This window comes from Lepidochelys kempii, chromosome 5 (assembly GCF_965140265.1).
Source record: "Lepidochelys kempii isolate rLepKem1 chromosome 5, rLepKem1.hap2, whole genome shotgun sequence".
NCBI classification, from domain to species: domain Eukaryota; kingdom Metazoa; phylum Chordata; order Testudines; family Cheloniidae; genus Lepidochelys; species Lepidochelys kempii.
The window spans coordinates 51,710,170-51,734,055 of NC_133260.1; the positions used below are offsets into that span (position 1 = coordinate 51,710,170).

General features: G+C 41.3%; 1 protein-coding gene across 6 annotated transcripts in view; it reads left to right on the plus strand.

The window, feature by feature from the left end:
* MSH3 (mutS homolog 3) overlaps positions 1-23,886 on the plus strand; it is a 190,218-nt gene that overhangs the window by 73,566 nt on the left and 92,766 nt on the right. For all 6 annotated transcript variants that reach the window (XM_073344375.1, XM_073344373.1, XM_073344377.1 and 3 more), the window contains 2 exons: positions 9,749-9,881; positions 18,044-18,231. In XM_073344375.1, the coding sequence (XP_073200476.1) occupies positions 9,749-9,881; positions 18,044-18,231 (321 nt within the window). The remainder of the gene's footprint in view (positions 1-9,748; positions 9,882-18,043; positions 18,232-23,886) is intronic.

Here is a 23,886-nt window from a genome sequence, read left to right on the forward strand (position 1 = left end):
AATTGTTTTTCCCACATCGGGAAACTTTTATCAGCTCTAATTCCCAGCTCGCTTTGGCTTAAATGCTGCAACTGTTGCCGTGAGGCCGTGCCAGTCTCCGACAGCCACTCATCATGTGTCCGTTGTTTAGGGGAGATTCACATCCCTCAGAAATGTGCTCACTGTAGTAACCTGAAAGCCAGGGCATGGAATGACAGATCTCCGCCTCGAGATGATTTTAATGGAGATGTCCCTTCAGTCTATCCCTCAGGGACCAAAATCAACACCAGCAGCTAGTTCCCCAAGCAAAACTGCTGCTAATGGGAGTGCTCAGTCTTCCAAAACTTCCAGGAAGCAAGCCGCAACTTCCCCTCATAGGGACACTCAGAAAAAGAAGAGGTCCCCGGCAAGGTTGCTCTCCTCAGTGCTGAGCTTGATTAGAGTGGGCACCTTTGAGGCTCTGGGCACCTTCGGTACCGTCCCTCCATGGACCTCTACCAAGCCCCACCACACTGACATGGAATTGAGGCACTTCTCCACAGCTCCAACCACCCTGGTGTGGGAATCGGCACCGATTCCACTCGCAGTGCTGCCACCACCACCGGCACTGACTCTGTCATTGGCACCAGTGGACAGACTAAGAACAACACTGACTGTTTTGACCAAGGCTACTTACAACACGGTCTCTGCAATGTCCTTATCTTCAACAGTGGCACTGCCGGCACAGAAACAGGCAGCTTTGCAACAGTTTCTTCAGCACAAAGCCATAGTGGTCTCTTCAATGCTGCAGTCCTCTCTGCTTGGTACCGAAGGATCTCCGGTCCAAAGAGCGGAGCAGCTACCCACCTCACCTGCTCCCCAGCTCATCTCCAGTGATGAAGATGACTTACATGGGAGTCATTTTCCTTCCCAACACTCCTTAGCCATGGAGCGTAGACCACCAGGGGAAACTGTTAATACCAAGTCTTGCTAATCTCATGAGATGCAACAATGGTACGGCAACCCAGGCTTTGTGCACCGACACACTTCCCTACGCAGTGGCCCCCTTGAGACCTCTGGGTGGCATATAGGCCCCCTACAATAGACCCTCGACTTCAGCCAGAGAGGAAATTCACTCTCCTCCTCCATCCCCGAGCAGGGAGACGTTGGAGGCACCTGAGGGCTTCGCAGATGAGGAAGAAGACTACATGGACCATGAAGGCATTTCACTGGCCCACAACTCCTTTTCCTCTCCTGACGAGGCAGTCTACCACAGCTTCCAACCACAGTGGATGACCTGAAACAATTTCAGGAACTTTTAAGAAGAGTAGCCACTAAGCAAGACATTCCCCTAGAAGAGATGCAAGACAACCAGCACAAACTGTTGCAGATATTAGACATCCACTTTATCCAAGATTGTATTACTCATAAACAATGCCATAATGGAACCAGTGGGGAGAATATTTGGCAGATTCCTGCCACGATACCACCTACCAGCAGACGAGCTGAGAGAAAGGGCTTCACCCCAGCTAAGGGAATGGACTTTCTCTTCTCTCATCCACAGCCCATTTCCCTAGTTGTGGAAGCCGCCAGTCTTCACAGCAAACAACTTCAATTCCAGTCCACTCTATAAGACAAAGAACACAAATGATTAGACCTTTTCGGTAGAAAGGTATACTCACTGGCTATACACCAATTTCAGGTAGCTAATTATTCAGCCCTTCTAGCCAAACTATGGTAAGCTGCAAGAATTCCTTGAAGCCTTACTGGAGGAAAAACGTCTCCAATTCAATGCTATCTTGATGGAGGGACAACTAATTTCCCATACAGCCTTACAGACCTTGATGGACGTAGGGGTTACTGCTGCGAGAACGACTGCCATGGCTGTCATAATGTGCAGGGCCTCGTGGTTGCAGTCATCCCGTATCCCGAAGGAGCTCCAACTCAAGAAAGAAGATGTACCTTTCGATTAGGAGAAACTTTTTTCCGCAAAAATGGATGACGTCCTTCACTTGATGAAGGACTCTTGGGCCACTCTGCAGACTTTAGGCATATACACACCACCAGAAAAATGACAATCTGTACCAACCATACCAAAGGGGCAGAGACACTTCTTTCCACTGCTCACAACAATGGAACTTTGACCGGAACAGAAATAAGCAACACCCACAAAGATGTAGGGCTCCTGAAACTCAGTCCTCGTCTTCACACTTCACAATGACACTTCTCCAAGGAACACGAATGGGAAATACCTGACAGTGTCCTCCAATCGATATTCCAAAAATGGGGCTATCCATCTGTAGACCTGTTTGCGTCAACAACAAACCACGAGTACCCACTTTTCTGCTGCAGGGCAGGACTAGCACATAAGTCACTAGGGGATGCCTTCCTTATCTCATGGAACACATCACTCATGTACGCATTCCTACTGATACCTCTAATCTCACGAGTCATTCACAAGATACAGACTGACGGGGCCCATGTCATATTGATTGTTCCAACATAGCCAAGACAGACCTGGTTCCCTTACCTGTCACACCTGACTGTGTGTGCTCCATGAGCTCTTCCCCTGCAGGCAGATCTCTTCACACAGAATGGAGGCCAGACTCTCCACCCAAATCTGGAGAAATTTCACCTCCAAAACATGGCTCCTACTTAGTTCCAACATGAGGAATTAGCCTGTTCAGAATGAGTGAAATATATATTATTAAATAGCAGACAATCCACCATTTGCAATACCTACCTCCAAAAATGGAAGAGATTCTCACTATAATGTAAACAAAATTTAAATGCCGTCATCGTGCCTCTATCGGTCATACTGGACTACATACTGGAACTCAAGGAATTTGGCTTATCCATAAGTTCAGTCAAAGTACACCTAGCAGCCATTACAGCCTTTCTCCACAAAGTTAGGTGAGCGAAGACTGACGTTCCCTCCATCACTAGACGCTTCATTATTGGTGTACAAAACATTTTCCCAGAAGTCCGACGACCTACAACCCCAGGGGATTTGAACCTGGTACTTCAGTACCTCGTCAGAGCACCTTTTGAACCCTTAGCGACCTGTTCCCTCCTTCATATGTCTATGAAAGTTGTGGTTTTGATAGCAATTACTTCAGCTAGACAGGGCAGCAAAATCAGAGCACTGATGGCGGAGGCCCCTTACACCGTGTTCACTAAAGGCAAGGTCACGTTGTGACCACATCTGAAATTTTTGCCTAAAGTATTGACATCTTTTCATTTAAGCCTACTTATACACCTTCCCACGTTTTACCCAAAAACACATGGGACCTCACAAGAGGTCATCCTACATACACTCGATGTCAGACAAGCCTTAGTTTTTTACTTAGAAAGAACCAAAGCCTTCCAGAAATCTCCAAGGTTATTTATTTCCACCTCAGAACACTCAAAGGGATGTTCAGTATCAACCCAGAGACTATCTAAATGGATCTCCATTTGTATCCAACTCTGCTATCGACTGTGTAACAAGCAACCTCCACTAGGGATTTGATCCCACTCTACACATGCCATTGCTACATCTATAGCCTTCCTGAACGATGTCTCTCTAATAGACATATGCAGGGCTGCCACATGGGCCTCAAAGCACACCTTTGCAAAACACTGTACTATCACTCAGTCCTCTAGGTCAGACGCTATATTAGGCCTTACTGTGCTCTCTGTGGCAATACACACAACTCTGAAGTCCCTACCGTCCACAGTGGGGCACTGCTCGATAGGCATGTAAAGTGGAGTCCCTACCGGCCACAGGGATGCTACTCGAAGAATTAAGAGGAAGTTACTTTGTGCAGTAACGAGGGTTCTTTGAGATGTGTCCCTCGGTGGGTAGTGGAGTACCCACCCTCCTCCCCTCTACTTCAGAGTTCATTTATCGAGCTCTGTGGTAGAGAAGGAACTGAGGGGTTGGGTCATGTGCATGCTACATGAAGTGCCAACAGCACCACGAGACGACTACTGCGCACGCGTATCCCAGCCAAGCACTGCTACCGAAAATCTCCGATATCTGGTGCAGGGACGTACTGACGCCTAAAGTCTAGCACCCACAGGGACACGCATCTTGAAGAAACCTAGTTACTGCACAAGGTGAGTAACTTCCTCTTTCCCTGCTCCATTTGCCCCAAATGTAGGGTTCTGCCAACTCCCCCCCACCCTTCCGATACACCTTTTGTTAGATGACCTTCCCCTTAACAGCAACAGCCACTTAGGTCCTTTTGCTGTGTTGTTGCTATATATTGCTACTAATGAGCATCTACTGTACTCCAATTACTGGTAGATTGATGCAGCATGGACTCCTTATTCCTGCCATCCTGAAAGGACACTGCATTTGACAAGTACATGAAGCACAAAGAATGGTTATTTAACCTGCTGTAACTCTGGTTCTTGGAGATGTCAGTGTGAATCCCATTACGGGTCCTCTATCCCCTGTTTTTGTAGTCCTCAATTACCAAGGGCTTCAAGGGAACTGAGGAAGGATCATGGTTGCTCCGCTTTTTCTATCCTTGCACAAGAGTACATGGAGGCCATGGCCACATGTGTCCCCACCTGACCCAGCTATTAAAAATAAATAAAAACTGACCGTGCGTACATGATGTGCATATGCACCTACTTTGGGATCTACGCTTGCTACAACATCTCAAAGAACCATGGTTACTCTAGGGTACATAACCATTCTTTTATTAACTCTTGATTGTGAAGATAAACTTCTGAATTTGTGCAGACATCCTGAAACAGTAGCCCTGAGCGGTGTGAGCTATCTAATTCATTTCAGTGGAAAAAAATAACTCTGATGCCTCATTATATTTTGTGTTAACTATTTTATTGCTCATCATTTTAGTAGATGTATCCAGCTAATCCATTGTGATGAGGTGATATAGAAGAGAAAGTTACAGAACACCTCTTAGTTTTGTGGCCTACAATTTGCTGCCTCGAATCTCAAATTATCTTAGAGGGTGGAGTACTGGCAGATAAGGGAGAGAATAAAAAGGCGCTCTTTAAGTTAAAATGACTGAAATCGAAGGGCTGCAGCAGCCATGCAGGAAAGTTTGTGGAGGGCTCATTTTGCAGCTAACATGAAGGCTCAGCAGCTGACAAAATATGATTTTCAAACACTTCAGAATGTTAGGGATTAGTACGGAATGGACTTTTTTATTGCAGCTATCATGGGAATTGGGGTTGTCACTTGCCACTGCCAGAGGAGCACAGGAATCATAGCATTTGTCTGTGTGGTGAAAGGTTTGTTAATATGGTGACAAGCCAGCATGGATAATATAGGAGTTGGTGGAGTGGGGAAGCAGGAGTGGCCTCAGCTGTTTTGCTGGCCAGGGGAAAAATGTTTTTGGCATCTGCTCTAACCTCAACCATCTGACCAAGCAACAGAGGAAGAAAGTAAATTCAGCTGGCCAGAGCAGAACAGAAATGGTGGACCAATCAGATCAGAGCAAAACAAAAGGATGGAACAACCCAGAGGTACAGCACTCATAGTGACTGTCCTGCTTGCCCACTCCTAGAACCAGACTTGGGGGGAAGAATTGCTGAGAAGAAGTGTGGCTGCAGCAAGCCCTTTCTTCATGGACATTGGACCAGAGGGAGGAGACTGAAGGAGACTCTCTTGTTCAATATTTTCATAAATGATCTGGAGGATGGTGTAGATTGCACTCTCAGCAAATTTGCGGATGATACTAAACTGGGAGGAGTGGTAGATACGTTGGAGGGCAGGGATAGGATACAGAGGGACCTAGACAAATTGGAGGATTGGGCCAAAAGAAATCTGCTGAGGTTCAATAAGGATAAGTGCAGGGTCCTGCACTTAGGACGGAAGAACCCAATGCACAGCTACAGACTAGGGACCGAATGGGTAGGCAGCAGTTCTGCGGAAAAGGACCTGGGGTGACAGTGGACGAGAAGCTGGATATGAGTCAGCAGTGTGCCCTTGTTGCCAAGAAGGCCAATGGCATTTTGGGATGTATAAGTAGGGGCATAGCGAGCAGATCGAGAGACGTGATTGTCCCCCTCTATTCGACATTGGTGAGGCCTCATCTGGAGTACTGTGTCCAGTTTTGGGCCCCACACTACAAGAAGGATGTGGATAAATTGGAGAGAGTCCAGCGGAGGGCAACAAAAATGATTAGGGGTCTGGAACACATGACTTATGAGGAGAGGCTGAGGGAACTGGGATTGTTTAGTCTGCAGAAGAGAAGAATGAGGGGGGATTTGATAGCTGCTTTCAACTACCTGAGAGGTGGTTCCAGAGAGGATGGTTCTAGACTATTCTCAGTGGTAGAAGAGGACAGGACAAGGAGTAATGGTCTCAAGTTGCAGTGGGGGAGGTTTAGGTTGGATATTAGGAAAAACTTTTTCACTAGGAGGGTGGTGAAACACTGGAATGTGTTACCTAGGGAGGTGGTGGAATCTCCTTCCTTAGAAGTTTTTAAGGTCAGGCTTGACAAAGCCCTGGCTGGGATGATTTAATTGGGTATGGGTCCTGCTTTTGAGCAGGGGGTTGGACTAGATGACCTCCTGAGGTCCCTTCCAACCCTGATATTCTATGATTCGTGTATAGGTGGAGGAATAGTTAAAAAGTTGGAAAATGTTGCTGAGCAATGTGCATCAGACAGGTGAAAGTATATTTGTGAAGTTTTTTTTAATATACATGGTTGATTTGTTTTAGTTAAATGAAGATGAGAAAATAGTTGTCAGAAACAAAGGCTCTGTCATTTACTTGCTGTGAAAAGAAACAATTGCTCTATCTTAAAAATATACTAGGACGAGACATAATCCTAGGATTAGAAGGGACCACAAGGGTCATTTAGTCTAACCCCCTGCCAAGTTGCAGGATTTGTTGTATCTAAACATGCAAGACAGATGGCTATCTAGCCTCTTTTTGAAAACCTCCAGTGAAGGAGATTCCACGACTTCCTGAGGCAGTCTGTTACATTGTCCTACTGTTCTTACAGTTAGGAAGTTTTTCCTGAGATTTAATCTAAGTCTGCTATCCTGTAGCTTGAAGCCATTGCCCCTTGTCCTGCTCCCTGTGGCAAGAGAGAACAACTTTTCTCCATATTTTTTATGGCAGCCTTTCAAGTATCTAAGACTGCTATCATATCCCCCCTTAATTTCCTCTTTTCCAAAATAACATACCCAGTTCCTTCAGCCTTTGCTCATATGGCTTGCATTCCATCCATTTTAATTATCTTTGTTGCTTGCCTCTGAATCCTTTCCAGTTTCTCTACGTCCTTTCTATACAGCGTTGACCAAAACTGGACACAGTATTCCAGCTGAAGTCTAACCAGCGCCGAGTAGAGCAGTACTATCACCTCCTGTGACTTGCACATTATGCCTCTGTTAATGCAACCCAAAATTGCATTTGTGGTTGTTTTTTTTTTTTTTGGCAACAGCATCGCATTGTTGAGTCATGATAAGGTTGTGATCCACCACAACTCCCAAATCCTTTTCAGGAGTGCTGCTGCCAAGCTAGTTATCCCCCATTCTGTATTTGTGCCTTTGTTTTTTCTTCCCTAAGTGTAGCACCTTACATTTGTCTCTATTGAATTTCATTGTTATCTATAGCCCAGTTCTCCAATTTATCAAGATCCCTTTGAATTTCAGTTCTATCCTCCAAAGTGTTTGCAACCCCCCAGCTTTGTCTCATCAGAATGATATGAAATATAGCCAGTTTGAATATGAAGGTAGACACCACAAGCAGTAAGTTGTTTTTCTTGATTGTACATTGCCTGCCCAAAATCATTGGTTTAAAAAGGCCAGTGTGCAAGTTGAAATAGTCACTGACATCACATTTTGAAGTTCTTCAGGTGCATCCGATGAAGTGAGCTGTAGCTCACGAAAGCTTATGCTCAAATTGGTTAATCTCTAAGGTGCCACAAGTACTCCTTTTCTTTTTGCAGTTATAACAGTCATCAAGGCCCTTCACCACTGGAGATTTTTTTTATTTTACGTTTGTATGATAGATGCAAATCAGACAGTCAGCTGAGAAGTCTACAAATTGAACTCTGACCCAATTGTCTACCAACAAGGGGTAACAGATTTTTCTGAAGACATTGCTCTGAAGTTCAAGGATGCAGCAAAGAAAGGGATCTGCTTCTCGCTAGTAACATATTCATGTGTATTGATTGCACATCAATATCTGACATGCTTATTTTAATTTGTGGATCAATGGAATTTCAAGTATATGGGCCTTGCTTCCTTCAAGGCCAAAGTGTCCTGATCTTGAATCTACTGGAAAGCATGGAATCCTGGTATTTCCCTGAATTTGCAACAGGTAGTGCTTCTTTAGTGGTCTGTAGTGGTGATTAGCATGGCAGATTTATTATTTCTGTAATATATGGGTTTGTGTTATGTTACAAATAAAAAAAGAGAGGTCCCTTTCCCAAAAAGTTACAGTCTTAATGAACAATATCTTCTGCTGGACCAACCTCTGTTGGTGAGAGACAAGCTTTCGAGCTTACACAGAGTTGTTCTTAAGGTCCAATACAAGGTACTACCTCAGCCATCTTTTTTCTAATATTCTGCGTAAATGATAACATCCATACTTAAAAAAAAAACCCCTCAATATTATTCTGTCCAATATAATTGTGGAAGACTGTTGTAGTCACCCCTAGAGATGAGATGCTAATAAGTGTTTGAACACCCATAAACTAAAACATGTTAGCTAACATGTCTTTATTTTATTTTAAACACCTTTATCCTAATCTGTACAGGGACTTGTATGCAAATTAGGTGGAACCTTTAGGATCCTGGCAAGTTGTCAATATGCCCATCATGCTGCAGAGGATACGCGCCACTGATATAAATGTGTGGGTTGTGGTGCACTCTGATCTATTTTGGAAATGTGGATGGGGTAGGGTAATGAGATATATAACAGAAACGTGGAGAGTAGCTGAGGCTATAGGAACAGAGTTAGAGCTGGAAACTTGAAAGCAACTTTCTTTTGTTTCTAGCATTTCTTTAAAAAAAAAATCTAGAAACATTATTTTGAAGGGAATGATGATAATCTCAATAGTCAGTATTCCTTAAATTTATTTTCCCTGAGAATTTCCTTAGTGGTTAAAGTGTGTGCACTGTTTTCATGCCCTTAAAACCCAAGAGTATGAACCAAGTTTGTATGTAACTTCTATCAGTCGTGTATTTCTTCACTACTACTCCAGAGTCATAACTTCTAAAGGTTGTGTCGGGGGAACCTAGAACTTCCATGGAAAGCCTCAAATATGGTTCTTGAGTGGTGGAGGAGGATAACAAGCTTGTATTCAGTCTGAGCAGTACCATATTTGAGGCTTCATTAAAGTAATAAGATATATTGATAAAGTATATATGGTTTGCAGGTGTTGTAAACTCCAGATTGTAGGTCTTGCTAAAGTTATAAACTCTACCACCATAGCCTATGGGGCTTGCCGTAGTTGGAAGCGAGCCTTGCACAATTTAAGTTAGAACGCAAAGAGCCCAGTGGGAATCACTGTACATGCTGCTCCTTGTTTCTGCACTACTCAGTGTAGCCAGAACAGTGAAGGCCCTAGAAGTGTGTAGGCAACCTTGACAACCTTACCCCATGGAGCTCTGTGGAAATTATTCCCAGAATGTGTTCGAGATTTTTGATCATTTTAATCATGCTCAAATATAAATAATGTCTTAAACATTTTATGTAACATTATATATGCTAGTATGGGCTTAGCCATAGTCCAAAATGTTGGACAACAGTGTTCCCTCCGTTAAAGAAGTTGGAATTTTCATGACAGATCTCATGATTGTTGTTGTTTTACAGTGAAATAAATGCCCGACTTGATGCTGTGTCTGAAATTCTCATGTCAGAATCCAGTGTGTTTGGTCATATTCAAAATCATCTGTGTAAGATGCCAGACATAGAGAGAGGACTCTGTAGTATTTATCACAAAAAGGTAAATAGTTATCTATCAAAACCATTATCACCAACTCTTGTTTTCTAAATATTTGTCTGTATGCTTAAATGTGTTTTCATAAGTTTTACAGGAAATGTTAAAACATCTCCACTTCAAGTTACTTTTTCTAAACTTTAAAGTTAAGTTTCACACAATAACAGGATAGAAGACAAAATAACAAACATTCTTTCCTTTAGTAGAGTCTAGTTTTACATCCGTTGGATCGATAATATATTGTTTTAAGCAGAAATGCCATAGCAGTGTTAGATAACAATTACAAATTTTGGTCATGTCGCTGATGCAAAATATATAGATTTCTTTGGTCAAATGATGTCTATTGGGTACATTAGCAGGTGAGGAATCATATAGATTGGTATGCATTCAGTTGTTCCCTAAAATAACACATTTAAATGGTGTATGTTTATGTAAAATAACATCAATACCTGAAAACCACTTTGCTGTAGTTAACTGTTACTGTTTTCAATTGAAAGTTAATATGTTTATAAATTCTGTAATTTAGATCTTGCTTGAACATTTTAATAAAAATTACTTGTAGCGAGACACTGCTGATTCTTAGTTGAAGCAGATTAATGTGCTAATAGCATGTGTGCTGTACTTCATGTTCTTTTATTTCCCCCATTAAATTTAGAGAAGTTGGCAATTTGTTTTGGATTAAAAAAAAAAAAAAGTGGGCAGAGGTATAACAAAGTTATAATTTCAGTAGATGGTGTGGTGAAAAATATTAGTCTTTTTCAAAATTTGAAAGTCGATACTTGAATAACTACTTAGTGCCCCAATTCTGCAATGTTATGCCCATGCAGAGATATGTGGACTTCAGTGGGTGACTGCAGAGGACTACCCATACGGAGTGCTCTGCATGGTTGGGTCTAAATCACAAGAGTGCAAGGCACTCCTCTTATTTCTAAATTAGTTATATATTTTCCCGCAATATATTCTAATTCACTAGAAAAAGCTGGTTCAAATCCAGCTGTTCCTGGATCACATTAACTCAGTCTGTGATAAATATGCAGAAGTTTCAGTGGCAACTGCATTTATCCAAAGCAAAAACATCACAAATTTTAGACCAACAATATTAAATGCAGATTTAAATAATTGTCCCTTTCTAGCCTGGTTAACGTGAGCAGTCACAGGGGAAAAAATTGGACGCAATGGCCTTACAATGAAATACCTCACCTTTTCTAAACTAAAAATAGTATACCATCATTGAGACCCAAAGGTAGCAATTAGTATTCGAGAGGGGTGATATTGTACAGTCACATACAGAGCATTTTTAGGTCCCATTTTCTCATTTGTAAAGCTTTTCACTTGGATGATAACCTGTAGTTGACAGTGGCAGTGAGCAATGGATCTCTTTGGTCCGTTCAGGGTTTGTTGAAAACAGTTTAGCTGCTAGTGTACTGTTTTTAACAGTATTCAAGGAAGAGCACTAGGCATCACACATCAATATGGTGTCTTGCATACTTTCTGCACCACAGCAGCTAAACCATTTTCAGCATTGCTGGAGAGAGTGCCATTGTTCACAGCCATTGTCAGCTATGAGTAAGGCTCCGTGTCTATCACAGAGGTCACAGAAGTCATGGATTCCTTGACTTTCCATGACCTCTGTGACTTCTGCAACAGCCAGTATGGTTGGCTCCAGGGCTGTCTGAGGAGATCAGGCAGACCCTGGGCCAGTCACGCCAGCTGCTGCTGGGGCAGTTTGGGTGTGGGAGGGGGCTGGGGTGCGAGGCGGTGCTTACCTGGTGGGGGGCAGGCATCCCCAGAAGTGGCTGACATGTCCCTGCAGTTCCTAGACGGAGGGGTCTGGGGGTTCTATGTGCTGCCCCTGTCTGGAGGCACCGCCCCCGCAGCTTCCATTGGCTGCAGTTCCTGGCCAATGGGAACTGTGGAGCCAGAGCTTGTGGGGGCAGTGAGCGGAGCCCCACTGGTCTTCCCTCCCTGTAGGAGCTGCAGGGCATGTCGGCCGCTTCCGGGGAACTGCATGGAGCCGGGTAGGGAGCCTTGCCAGCCCCTCCAACCTCCCTCATCCCCCCAGCACCAGCGCATGTCCTGGGCCGCCCTGCCCAGAGCACCCACGGCCCCCTGGCCCAACTTCTAGTTAGGGTTATATAGTACAAGTCATGGATAGGTCATGGGCCATGACTTTTTGTTTACTGCCTGTGACTTTTCCAAAAAATACTCATAACTGAAAGGTAGCCTTAGCTATGAGTTATTGTTCTAGGGTTTAATGGATTTCTAGTTAATACTAAAGGTGGTTCAAAGTTAGTTTAAAATTACCATTGTGCAATCATGGGAGGATCTTTAACAGACGCTGACCTCCACCAAACCTACTTCATATAAATTTATTTTTCTTACTGTTTTTCAAAGCTTCTAATTTATAAAGATGGGTGTTCTCTTTCATTGGAGAAAAAAACTGTTGAAGATTGAATCCCACTTACATGGAGCCCAATTTTTTCAGTGTTACATTTATATTTCTGTTCCAATTTAAACTCTATTTAACTGTCAGTTTTCAGCATTGTTGGTGCTAAAATCAAACCAGAGTATTATGCAGTAACAACCTGAGTAGGTAAATAAGGGGTATTTTCATTATCTCTCGGAAACTATTTACCAATTCCCTTAATAAGCTTGCTAGCAATAAAATAGTTTCTAAAAGCTTAGTTCTCCAAAGATACCGATCCCAGTGGATTCACACTCTTGGACAGTGTGTGACCAGACAGGAATCTAGATTCATAGATTCCAAGGCCAGAAGGGTCCACTGTGGCCGTTTAGTCTGACCTCCCATATAACACAGGGTTTAAAACTCTGCAAAATAATTCCTAGAGCATACCTTTTAGGAAAAACATCCAATCTTGATTTAAAAATTGTCAGTGCTAGAGAATCTACCATGATCCTTGGTAAATTGTTCCAATGGTTAATTAACCTCATTGTCAACAATTTATGTCTTATTTTCAGTCTGAATTTGTCTAGCTTCAACTTCCAGCCACTGGATCATGTTATATCCTTCTCTGCTAGATTGAAGAGCCCATTATTAAATATTTGTTGCCCCCATGTAGATACTTACAGACGGTAATCAAGTCCCCCTTCTATTTAAGTTAAATAGATTGAGGTCTTTGACTATAAGACATGTTTTTCTAATCCTTTTATAATTCTCATGGCTCTTCCCTGAACCCTCTCCCATTTATCAACATCCTTCTTGAATTGGGTGCACTAGAACTGGACAACAGTATTCCAGCAGTGGTGGCGCCAGTGCCAAAAAGAGGTACAATAACCTCTTTATTCTTAATCAAGAGCCTCCTATTTATACATCCCAGAATTGCATTAGCTGTTTTGGCCACAGTGCCACACTGGAAGCTCATGGTCTGCTGATTATTCACCACAACCCCCAAATCTTTTCTCAGTGTCACTGCTTCCTGGGATAGTCTCCCATCGGGGGGGGGGGGGGTAGATTTAAATCACCAAGTGGAAAGTCTCAATTTAATAATTGATTTTAATCAACTTTTCCATTTTATTTCATTTATTTTCTAAAGAAAGGTGCATTCTCATTGCTTGACATAACCGTGAAAACTGTTGATTTACAACTAAATAGAGCCTTTATGCTAGATTTGGTACATATTTTTGCTACCTAGGCTGGTACACTATAACTATATATGTTTGTTTAAGCAATTGTATAGCTGCTTATTTTCATATTCGTATTGTACATTTTTAGTATGTTAGAAAATGGTGAATGATATATTGCTTTATTTACTAGATAATTAACTTTTTGCTCACGTTTTGTGTCAAGCTGCATTAGGATGGTAACTGGAAATTACTTAAACACCCAAAACAGCATATAACATTTATTTTTATTAAACAAAACAACCTTAAGTATTTTGGATACATAAACATATTTCATATTGACAACAAAATTATAAGACATTTAGGCCTTAATATATTTTTAATTAAATTCAGATTCATTTTAAATGGGTTTATTTTTTAAAATAAAAATGTATTATAATTTAAATTAAAAAATCAGGTTTAAATTTTTAAAAAAATCTGATTTCTTTATTTTTTAAAAAATCATTATTTATTTATATTTTTTTTGGTTCCCCTTGTCTCCCATCCTATAAGTATGGTCTACATTCTTTGTTCCTAGATGTAGACATTTACAATTAGCTCTATTAAAACTTGTATTGTATGTGATCTGCATACCAAGTGATCCAGATCACTCGCAATCAGTGACCTGTCCTCTTCATTCTTTACCTCTCCCCAAATTTTTGTGGCATGTACCCACTTCATCATTGATGATTTTGTGTTTTCTTCCAGGCTACTGATAAAAATGTTAAATGGCATAGGGCCAAGAAGTTACTCTTGTGATTAATATTAGCTCAGTTGTCTATGCCTTCCATGTTTTGTTCTACTGTTGTTACTCCCTTTGTAGCATTCATCAAGAATCTACTGCAGTATCTGCATGGTTGGACATCAGTTTTTGCTCCATCTATGAATGTATTAATTAGTTATTAGGCATCCTTCAGTATCTTATCCATTGTTTGCATTTTAGTTTGTAGAGATGACGACTTCAGTTTGTTTGTTCTCCACCCCATGTTTTACCTTGAATTTTGATTCCAGGCATAAGTTTTTGGTATTTATTTAGCCTGTATATCAGAGATTTTCAGTGAATGTTGACTTCAAGGGTCATTTCATTATTTGCTTTTTGTTTTCACTGTGTTTACATGATGGGGTAAGACAATATCACATTATCAGAAAGATGTTGTTAAGTTGCAGTGAGTGAAAAGTTTCAGAGTAGCAGCCGTGTTAGTCTGTATCCGCAAAAAGGAAGGGAGTACTTGTGGCACCTTAGAGACTAACAAATTTATTTGAGCATGAGCTTTCGTGGAGCTACAGCTCACTTCATCAGATGGATTTCTCATTACAGTGTGTATGGTAACACCCATTGTTTCATGTTCTCTATGTATATAAATCTCCCCACTGTATTTTCCACTGAACGCATCCTATGAAGTGAGCTGTAGCTCACGAAAGCGTATGCTCAAATAAATGTGTTAGTCTCTAAGGTGCCACAAGTACTCCTTTTCTTTTAGTGAGTGAAAAGATCAATGGGTATCTTCAGGAGGCAGGGTGGATTGCTTTGGCAAAAGATAATTAGCTTGGTTAAATGATGACCAGAGGAGTACATAAGGCTACACCTATTTGAAGATTAACAGCCAGGAGGCAGAGGAGCTATTTAGTGTGAATGCAAAGAGACATGACTAGAAGTACTGGGATTTATTTAAGAAAAGGAATATTTAGGTTGAATATCACACAAAACTTCCACTCAGTGAGATTTAGTAGGCTGTGAATTAGGCTTCTAAGAAAATTGGCAAAAACACCATTTCTTGGGTTTTTTAGTGTTGCAAGACTGAACAAAAACTGGACAAAATATTAGACTACATAAAAACATTAGGAAATGTACCATAGAGAACAATCAGGTAGTTGCATGGAGATGAACTAATAGGTGTTTTCTGTCTCTAATTTGTACCATACCATCAAGTCACAAGGGGTATGTCTGCACTGGAATAAAAGACCTGTGGCTGGCCCGGGTCAGCTGACTTGGGCTCACGAGGTTTAGGTTGTGGAACTAAAAATTGCTGGGTAGACATTTGGGCTTGGGCTGGAACCCAGGCTCTAGGACCCTCCCTAATTGCAGGGTACCACAGCTTGGGAACCAGCCCGAGCCCAAAAGTCTACAAAACTATTTCACAGCCCCTCAGCCTGAACCTGCTGATCCAGGCCAGCTGCGGGTGTTTAATTTCTGTGTAGATGTACCCAAGGAGAGCATCTAACAGACCTCTGCCTCTCTTTGGGGTATCCTGTACAGAAAACCTGTATTTTCTGATTCACACAATGGAACAAACTTCAAGTGGAAAGATACTTTTTTGTTTGTTTGTTTTTGTCTTTCTGGGCTATGTGAATAAATAGAAAGGTTAACAAAAAGGAAATGAAATGAGGGAATGTGGAAAGTTATTTGTTTGTCTTTAAATAAAACCCAAAGAAGATGACTTGTGTAAATTGTATACAGTATATCACATAGCAAGGAGTATTAAAACTATACATTCAGAAAATGTATCAAATAAAAAAGATCACTTAAAAATATACCTAATAGACCAAATATTAAAGCAGACATAAACAGTTCATAATTTATTAATTCAATCTTATATTAATTGTTTAAGACACTATCACGCTTATGTGAGTTGTAAAGATTCCTGTTACATTTTTATGATAAATGAGCATAATGAATTTTGCAGTCTCAGCACTCTGACTCATTTATTGATACCAAATTGTTGACAATTAAGTTGAAACTTTTTAATGAAACACAGGTAAAAATATGCATGTAATTAATTTAGAGTTTTATGACTTGGATATATACTCAGCAAAGTATTAATTTAGGATAACCTAATACGCACCTTGGAAAAAGGAAATTAAAACTTTATACTTTTATTTCTCATTAACTGAAAACAGTATATAGATAAACAGTATATAGATGAACTGAGCTGTAGAATTTAAGGTAATGATTAGTCTCTCGAGATATGTAGAAATTTCCTTTTAAAGATAATTTTAGATCCAGGTGGTGGTATAGCTGTAATCTCATTTTGATTTCAGCAACACAAAAGAAAGTGAGTAAGAGAGTTCTCAGTGATAAGTCTTTATTTCCAGTAGGAATGCTCCTCAGAAGCCATCTGAAAAAATCGATTACCCTCTCTGTGTTTAGCTTTTAGGGAGCAATTTGTTGAAAGCACTAGGAATTATTTTATTCAGTTTTTAAGGGAGGTCGGTTGCTTTCCATTTTTGAAAAGCTGATATGGACCAGCTAGAATATAATTTTCTCTTCATACAGAGAGCTGTAAGTTATCCAGTGAGAATATGAGTTGTCTCATATATAATCTTTTCATAAACCAATATGAAAATAAAGCATCTCTTTTGTGGTTTTAGATGTATAGTTAGTTGTCTCTCTAAAATCAGAGTCCATAAATGTTTACATGCAAATGTCTTGGGATATTCCAGTTCTGCTTGTGAAATTTTCTCTGTTTGAGAAACTGATGGATGGTTTCTGAGCATTATCTTCTGGTATCTGCAATATTTATATTTGTAGCTCTGCAGCTCTTTGCAAAGCTTCCCTTCTCACTGGTGTAATTGCCTTTGCTGACTTTGCCTACTCCATGTTCCTTCATATACTACACACTCTTTTACATACATCTTAACAAAATCTAATAGGAAGTTTTCTGATCATTATGGAGCATATCTTCACACTCTTTAATGCTTTCATAAATGATTTTAGGACTGATTCAATACATTCAGGTTTTCTGTTGTCCAACAGATTTAGTAGTGTAGGGAAACTGAATCCACTATATGAAGTCATTTGATCTGTGATCTGCATTGAAACATCTAACATTTGGTCATACTAATAACTCTCTGCTAAGGTGAGAAAGGGAGAGAATTATATTTTAACTCGTATTGCTGCACTGGGAAGAGGCGGGGGGACTCCCCTGATCACCCCTAGCACTCCCCAGACCCAGAACTGTGCAGGGAAAGCCATTATTTTCTCGGGGCATTAGGACTCATGTGGTGACGTCCCTTCTAGCCCCAATCCATGTGCTGTTGGGGAAAGAAACTGCAGAGAGGAGCCAGCTTGAGACTAAATCTGGTAAGAGTTGCTCCAGGAGCAATTTAAGCAGGGATTGTTGGATATTGCTGATGGCATCAGACTGCTTTCTGCAGTTTTCACTCTGGACAGTTTCTTTACTATTCTTATTGGTTGTTTGCTGCAAACCCCTTTTGCTTCCTCATCAGTGCTCATATGTTATATCCCTTTTCCTCACCCTTTGTCTGTTCTGTCTATTTAGATGATATGATCTTTGGGGAAGGGACTCTCTCTTATTCCATGTTTATACAGTGCTTAGCGCAATGGGGCCCCGTTTTAAGTCAGTTCCTTGGTGCTTCTGTAATAAGTAATAAATCCATCAGATTTACCGTTTGAACATAAAATCGAGTAATTTTTACATATTGAAATACTATCTCTGAACCTTGTCTAAGTTAAACAGGATGTTATGTGGGTATCCTGGAACGTACAATGTTGTAACAATTTAAACTAAAACTTTTTCCACTTTCAGTGTTCAACTCAAGAGTTCTTCTTGATAGTCAGCACTTTGTCTCGCCTGGAGTTAGAACTCCAAGCTCTGGTTCCAGCTATACGTTCCCAAGTGAAAGCTCCTTTACTGCAGGTGGCCCTCTTGGAAATTCCTGAGCTCCTCTTTCCAGTGAAACATTATTTACAGATACTTAATGAAGAAGCAGCCAAGTAAGTAAAGAAAACAGTTCTTTCATGCATTGTAGTCTGTCTTACTGAACTTACTTGATGTATGAATTGTATATGTTGGTTAATATACCTTATTTATGTAATATATAAATACAAAATGTACATTATAGCTGGTATAGGTGGAATCACTTATATATAAGGTTGCCTGACACTTTCCATTAAAAGACCTCTTTTTGGTTGCTTATAACTTTGCTATACTTAAACCATTCAGGCTACCTATGGAGTGTTGTAGCCATGTCGGTCCAAGGATATTAGAGCTAAGGAGGGTAAGATAATATCTTTTATTGAACCAACTTCTGTTGGTGAGAGAAACAAGCGTTTGAGCTCACACAGAGGAGTTCTTCAAGTCTGGGAAACATATTAAGAGTGTCACAGCTCAATACAAGATGGAACAGATTGTTTAGCATAAGTAGTTTACAATCTGTTCCATCTTGTATTGAGCTGTGACACTCTTAGTACGTTTCCAAGACCTGAAGAAGAGCTCTGTGTGAGCTCAAAAGCTTGTCTCTTTCACCAACAGAAGTTGGTCTAATAAAAGATGTTATTTTTTGAGTATGGCAGCAGCGAAATTTTCTGAAAATACTGCCTGTGCTCAGCGTGCTCCATCCCCTCACAGCTCCTGTGTGCTGACTGGACTGTTCATGCACCAGCCCCACAAAACAACTGCCTATGTTTCAACTTAGGGCTGCAGGTGCCAAGCAGGACTTTCCCTGCAATTGCTTCTCCTGAGTTCCAGAGGCCACTATGATGCCAGGCACAGGAACTCAGAGAAGGGACAGTCCTCCTTTGTTCGGAATGCTCTCCCTTTGCCCTCCTCACCAGTTTTGAGAGCTTGACTTTAAAACTTCAATATTCTTTCAGTGTAGCTTTTTGTGCCTAATATGTTTATAGAATGGACATTATGAGCCTGGAATTGTGTCCTCCAAGCTTTGTGTCCAGCTCTGCCCCAACTTCCTGTGTGTCCTTGGGCAAATGTCACTGAACCTTTCTGTGAAGGTTTCATATCTGTGAAATGGACATACCACTTACCTCATAGGGGTGTTATGAAACTTAGTGTGTGAAGTGCTTTGAGATCCTCTGATTAAAGGTGCCATATAATTATTTATACCATATTTGTTCAGCACAGTAATACAATAAATCCCTTGCCTCAGACAAAGTAAGCTGCCCTGAAATTAATTTTATTTATTTTGCACCTTCTGTCTCTTGATCTGCTCTTCATGATTTGCCGGTTAATCTGTCTTTAACAGGATTACATTTCATATTCCAAATCTCTGAGTACTTTTAAAATAGATGTTAATTTTAAAGTAATTGACAGAAAAATGTTTTCATCTTTCTCTGCAGCAGGGATTGAAAAATTAACTGAGCCAAAATCTAGGACTGCCAATATTTGCTCTTGGACCAGTGACAGATTTAAGGGCAGTTACAAACACTTGGTGTGTCCTGTTGGATAGCTGGGATTATAGGTTTTCTGTTGATATATAGAATTCATTTATAGGTCTGGCAGGGTGTGAGATAGAAGACCTTATCATCCTGATACCTGATTTATGGAAAAGCTCTACTATAGCTACTTTTTAGAACTTTTAAAAATATTACTACTTATTTTTCTATCATTATGTGCATGGTAACTAAGACAGCTTGATGTTGTAGATGGAGTAATACGAAAAATAGAACCAATGAAAATGTTAGCCTAATTTTTTTCTAAATCAAAAGTTACCTCTAAAAGAGTACAAACAGAAAATATCACCACATACCATAATGCAAATGATTATTTGAATTTGTTTTGGTGAACCAGGATAACTTACTCATGGCTTTATGCATTTCGAACATATGCAGGAGTTTCATACTTGTGCCAGTAAAACCTGTATTTTACCACAGTTCATCATGTATTTTGTATACATATAGGCACCCTGTGTGTGTTGTTTTTTTTTGTTATATTTTATATTGTATTCCTAAAAATTCTTTTGAAAAGTACTACTGACTCTAAAACCCTAAAAATGCCTAAATATCTGCAGTTGCCATTTTTGGAAATCTGCTCTTTTTGTTTTCAGTAGGCGGCTGGCACAAGGCAATGATAAAGTTTTTATAATCAGCTGCTGGCTAGCAGCTGTCTTTCTCCTTCAATTCCCCTGGAAATAGGTCTAATCAGTAGTAAAATAGTTTCTGAAAAATTCAGTATTATAAAATACTGGCTTTACTTTCTCCTGTATAATATCTATATTAGGATCTCAGAATCAGAGCTCATCTCAATGTTATCCTCTTGGCTATTGGCTCTAGTTCAAGTTTTGTTTTTGTGAAAAGGGAAGTTGCATTGGGTACAATTTCGTTATTTGTAAGATGCCTGGATTTATTTTCTCTTCAGGGATCAGATTTCACAGCTATGACAGAATAATCTTCTTCCTCTTATCCTATTGACTGTAGTCAGGTTGTCATGACGCATCAGCCATCTTTGTATGTCCACAGTGTCACTAAGGTCCACCTGCTTCCCATCTTCTTTGATGCAATCCATCACTTCTTTGGCTTTCCTTGGGCTCTCTTTCCTACTAACCTCTCCTACCATGCTGTCTTCACCAGGTCCCATTCATTCATCTTCTCTATGTAGTCAAACCAGCAAAGTCATGTTTCTTGGATATTATCAACCACGTCAGGGACTTTGACTTCTATCCTAATACTTTTGTTTCAAAATCTGTCTCTTCATGTGTCAAGGTTCCTCCCCCACTCTGAACTCTAGGGTACAGATGTGGGGACCTGCATGAAAAACCTCCTAAGCTTATCTTTACCAGCTTAGGTCAAAAATTCCCCAAGGTACAAAATATTCCACCCGTCGTCCTTGGATTGGCCGCTACCACCACCAAACTAATCCTGGTTACTGGGGAAGAGCTGTTTGGACGCGTCTTTCCCCCCAAAATACTTCCCAAAACCTTGCACCCCACTTCCTGGACAAGGTTTGGTAAAAAGCCTCACCAATTTGCCTAGGTGACTACAGACCCAGACCCTTGGATCTTAAGAACAATGCACAATCCTCCCAACACTTGCACCCCCCCTTTCCTGGGAAATGTTGAATAAAAAGCCTCACCAATTTGCATAGGTGACCACAGACCCAAACCCTTGGATCTGAGAACAATGAAAAAGCATTCAGTTTCTTACAAGAAGACTTTTAATAAAAATAGAAGTAAATAGAAATGAAGAAATCCCCCCTGTAAAATCAGGATGGTAGATATCTTACAGGGTAATTAGATTCAAAAACATAGAGAACCCCTCTAGGCAAAACCTTAAGTTACAAAAAAGATACACAGACAGAAATAGTTATTCTATTCAGCACAGTTCTTTTCTCAGCCATTTAAAGAAATCATAATCTAACATGTACCTAGCTAGATTACTTACTAAAAGTTCTAAGACTCCATTCCTGGTCTATCCCCGGCCAAGACAGACTATAGACAGACACACAGACCCTTTGTTTCTCTCCCTCCTCCCAGCTTTTGAAAGTATCTTGTCTCCTCATTGGTCATTTTGGTCAGGTGCCAGCGAGGTTACCTTTAGCTTCTTAACCCTTTACAGGTGAGAGGAGCTTTCCCCTGGCCAGGAGGGATTTCAAAGGGGTTTACCCTTCCCTTTCTATTTATGACATCATGTAACTCCTTTTATGGCACAAAGACTTCTCATCTCAAACACTTGAAGTTGAACCTGCTGTCTCCTAATTGCCCATGCTTGTGCACCATAAATGCGGCAGGGAACACCATTGTTCTGTCCAGTTGGTCTTTCAATCTCAGTGACGTATGCTTGTCATAAACAACCATCTCCACGCTCTCCCAGCACTCCATAATCTAGACTGTATCTTGTGTTCAAGCTCACTGTCTTCCATAACCCAGTCACCAAGGTATATGAGCTTGTCAGTCTGATTTAGTCTTGCTACTTAATCTCTATGTCCAATTTCCTTGCAGCACCTCTACTGATCCAAATGACCTGTATCTTAGTTGTGTTCATTTTCATCCTATGCCTGTCTAGCTGGTCATACTACTGATTTGCAATTTCCTCTAGTGTTTTCTTTTGAGAATGCCTATATTTCTATGTCCTCTGCAGATACAAATGTCTCACCTTTTCCATTTGAGTTAGTCCTGTTGACATAGTCCATCAGTGTGATAAACAGGATTGTACTGAGGGCTGACCATGAGGCTTACATATGCTCCTTATTCCCAACTCCTTGTTTTTGGTACCAGCTCCTTGTTGATGGTTCTTCAAGTGCTTGCTCATGTTGATTCCATTCTAGGTGTGCGCACACCCACCTGCATGGTTGTCAGAGATTTTTGCCTTAGCGGTATCCTTAGGGCCAGCAGTGGTGCCCCCTTGAATGCCATGCTCACGCGTTGGTATACCAGGCAACCACTGGCCCTAAGCTCTCTGAGTTTCTTCTTACCGCCCATGATGATTGGTCGGAGCACCTTTCCTTGCATAGCAAGGGCTAGCAGTTTCATCTTTACTGACTTGAGCCTTAGGTAAATAGTTTATGGCCTTGTAAATAATTTGTTTATAGTAGTTAGTGTTAAGTAGTTGTTAAGCCCCTGCAAGCGTGGATGGTGTCGGTCTACATCCCCAACAGGCACTACCTGGCCTGGGTAGTGAGGGTGCCAAACAACATCAGGTCATCCCTGGATTGGTGGTTGGACCCCAGGTTGGTGTTGGAGGGAGTCCCCTTCGCGACCCCATCCCCAGCGCTGACCCTGGTCTGCAGTGCTTCAGACCTGGGCTGGGGAGCCCACCTGAGCGAGCTGAGCACCCATGGCCACTAGTTGCGGGACAGTCTGGCCCTCCACATCAACGTTGGGGAACTCGGAGTGGTTCGCCTGGCCTGCCAGACTTTCTTGTCCCACCTGAAGGGCAAGGTGGTGCAGGTCCTGACGGACAATACCACCGCAGTGTATTATATGAACAGGCATGGTGGTGCCAGGTCTTCGGCCCTTTGTCAAGGAGCTCTCCGCCTTTGGGATTTTTGTGTGCTGTATGCCATTCATCTGATAGCCGTGCACCTGCCTGCCACCAGGAATGTCTTGGTTGATCATCTCAGTAGGACCATCTCGTCTTGCCACGAGTGGTTGCTCCATCCGTAGGTGGTCAGTATCATCTTCTGGAAGTGGAGAACTCCCCAGGTGGACTTGTTTGCATCCTGTCAGAACAGGAAATGTCATGTATTCTGTTCACTCTGAGGGATGGACAGGTGATCCCTGTCAGATGCTTTCCTGCTCCTGTGATCGGGGCTGTCATTGTTCCTCCCCCACTCTGAACTCTAGGGTACAGATGTGGGGACCTGCATGAAAACCTCCTAAGTTTACTTTTACCAGCTTAGGTTAAAACTTCCCCAAGGTACAAATTAATTTTATCTTTTGTCCTTGGAATATCCACTGCCACCACCAAACTATAACTGGGTTTACTGGGAATCGTAGTTTGGACACGTCTTTCCCCCCAAAATCCTCCCAACCCTTGCACCCCAGTTCCTGGGAAAGGTTTGGTAAAAATCCTCACCAATTTGCATAGGTGACCACAGACCCAAACCCTTGGATCTGAGAACAATGAAAAAGCATTCAGTTTTCTTACAAGAAGACTTTTAATAGAAATAGAAGTAAATAGAAGAAAAGGAATCACCCC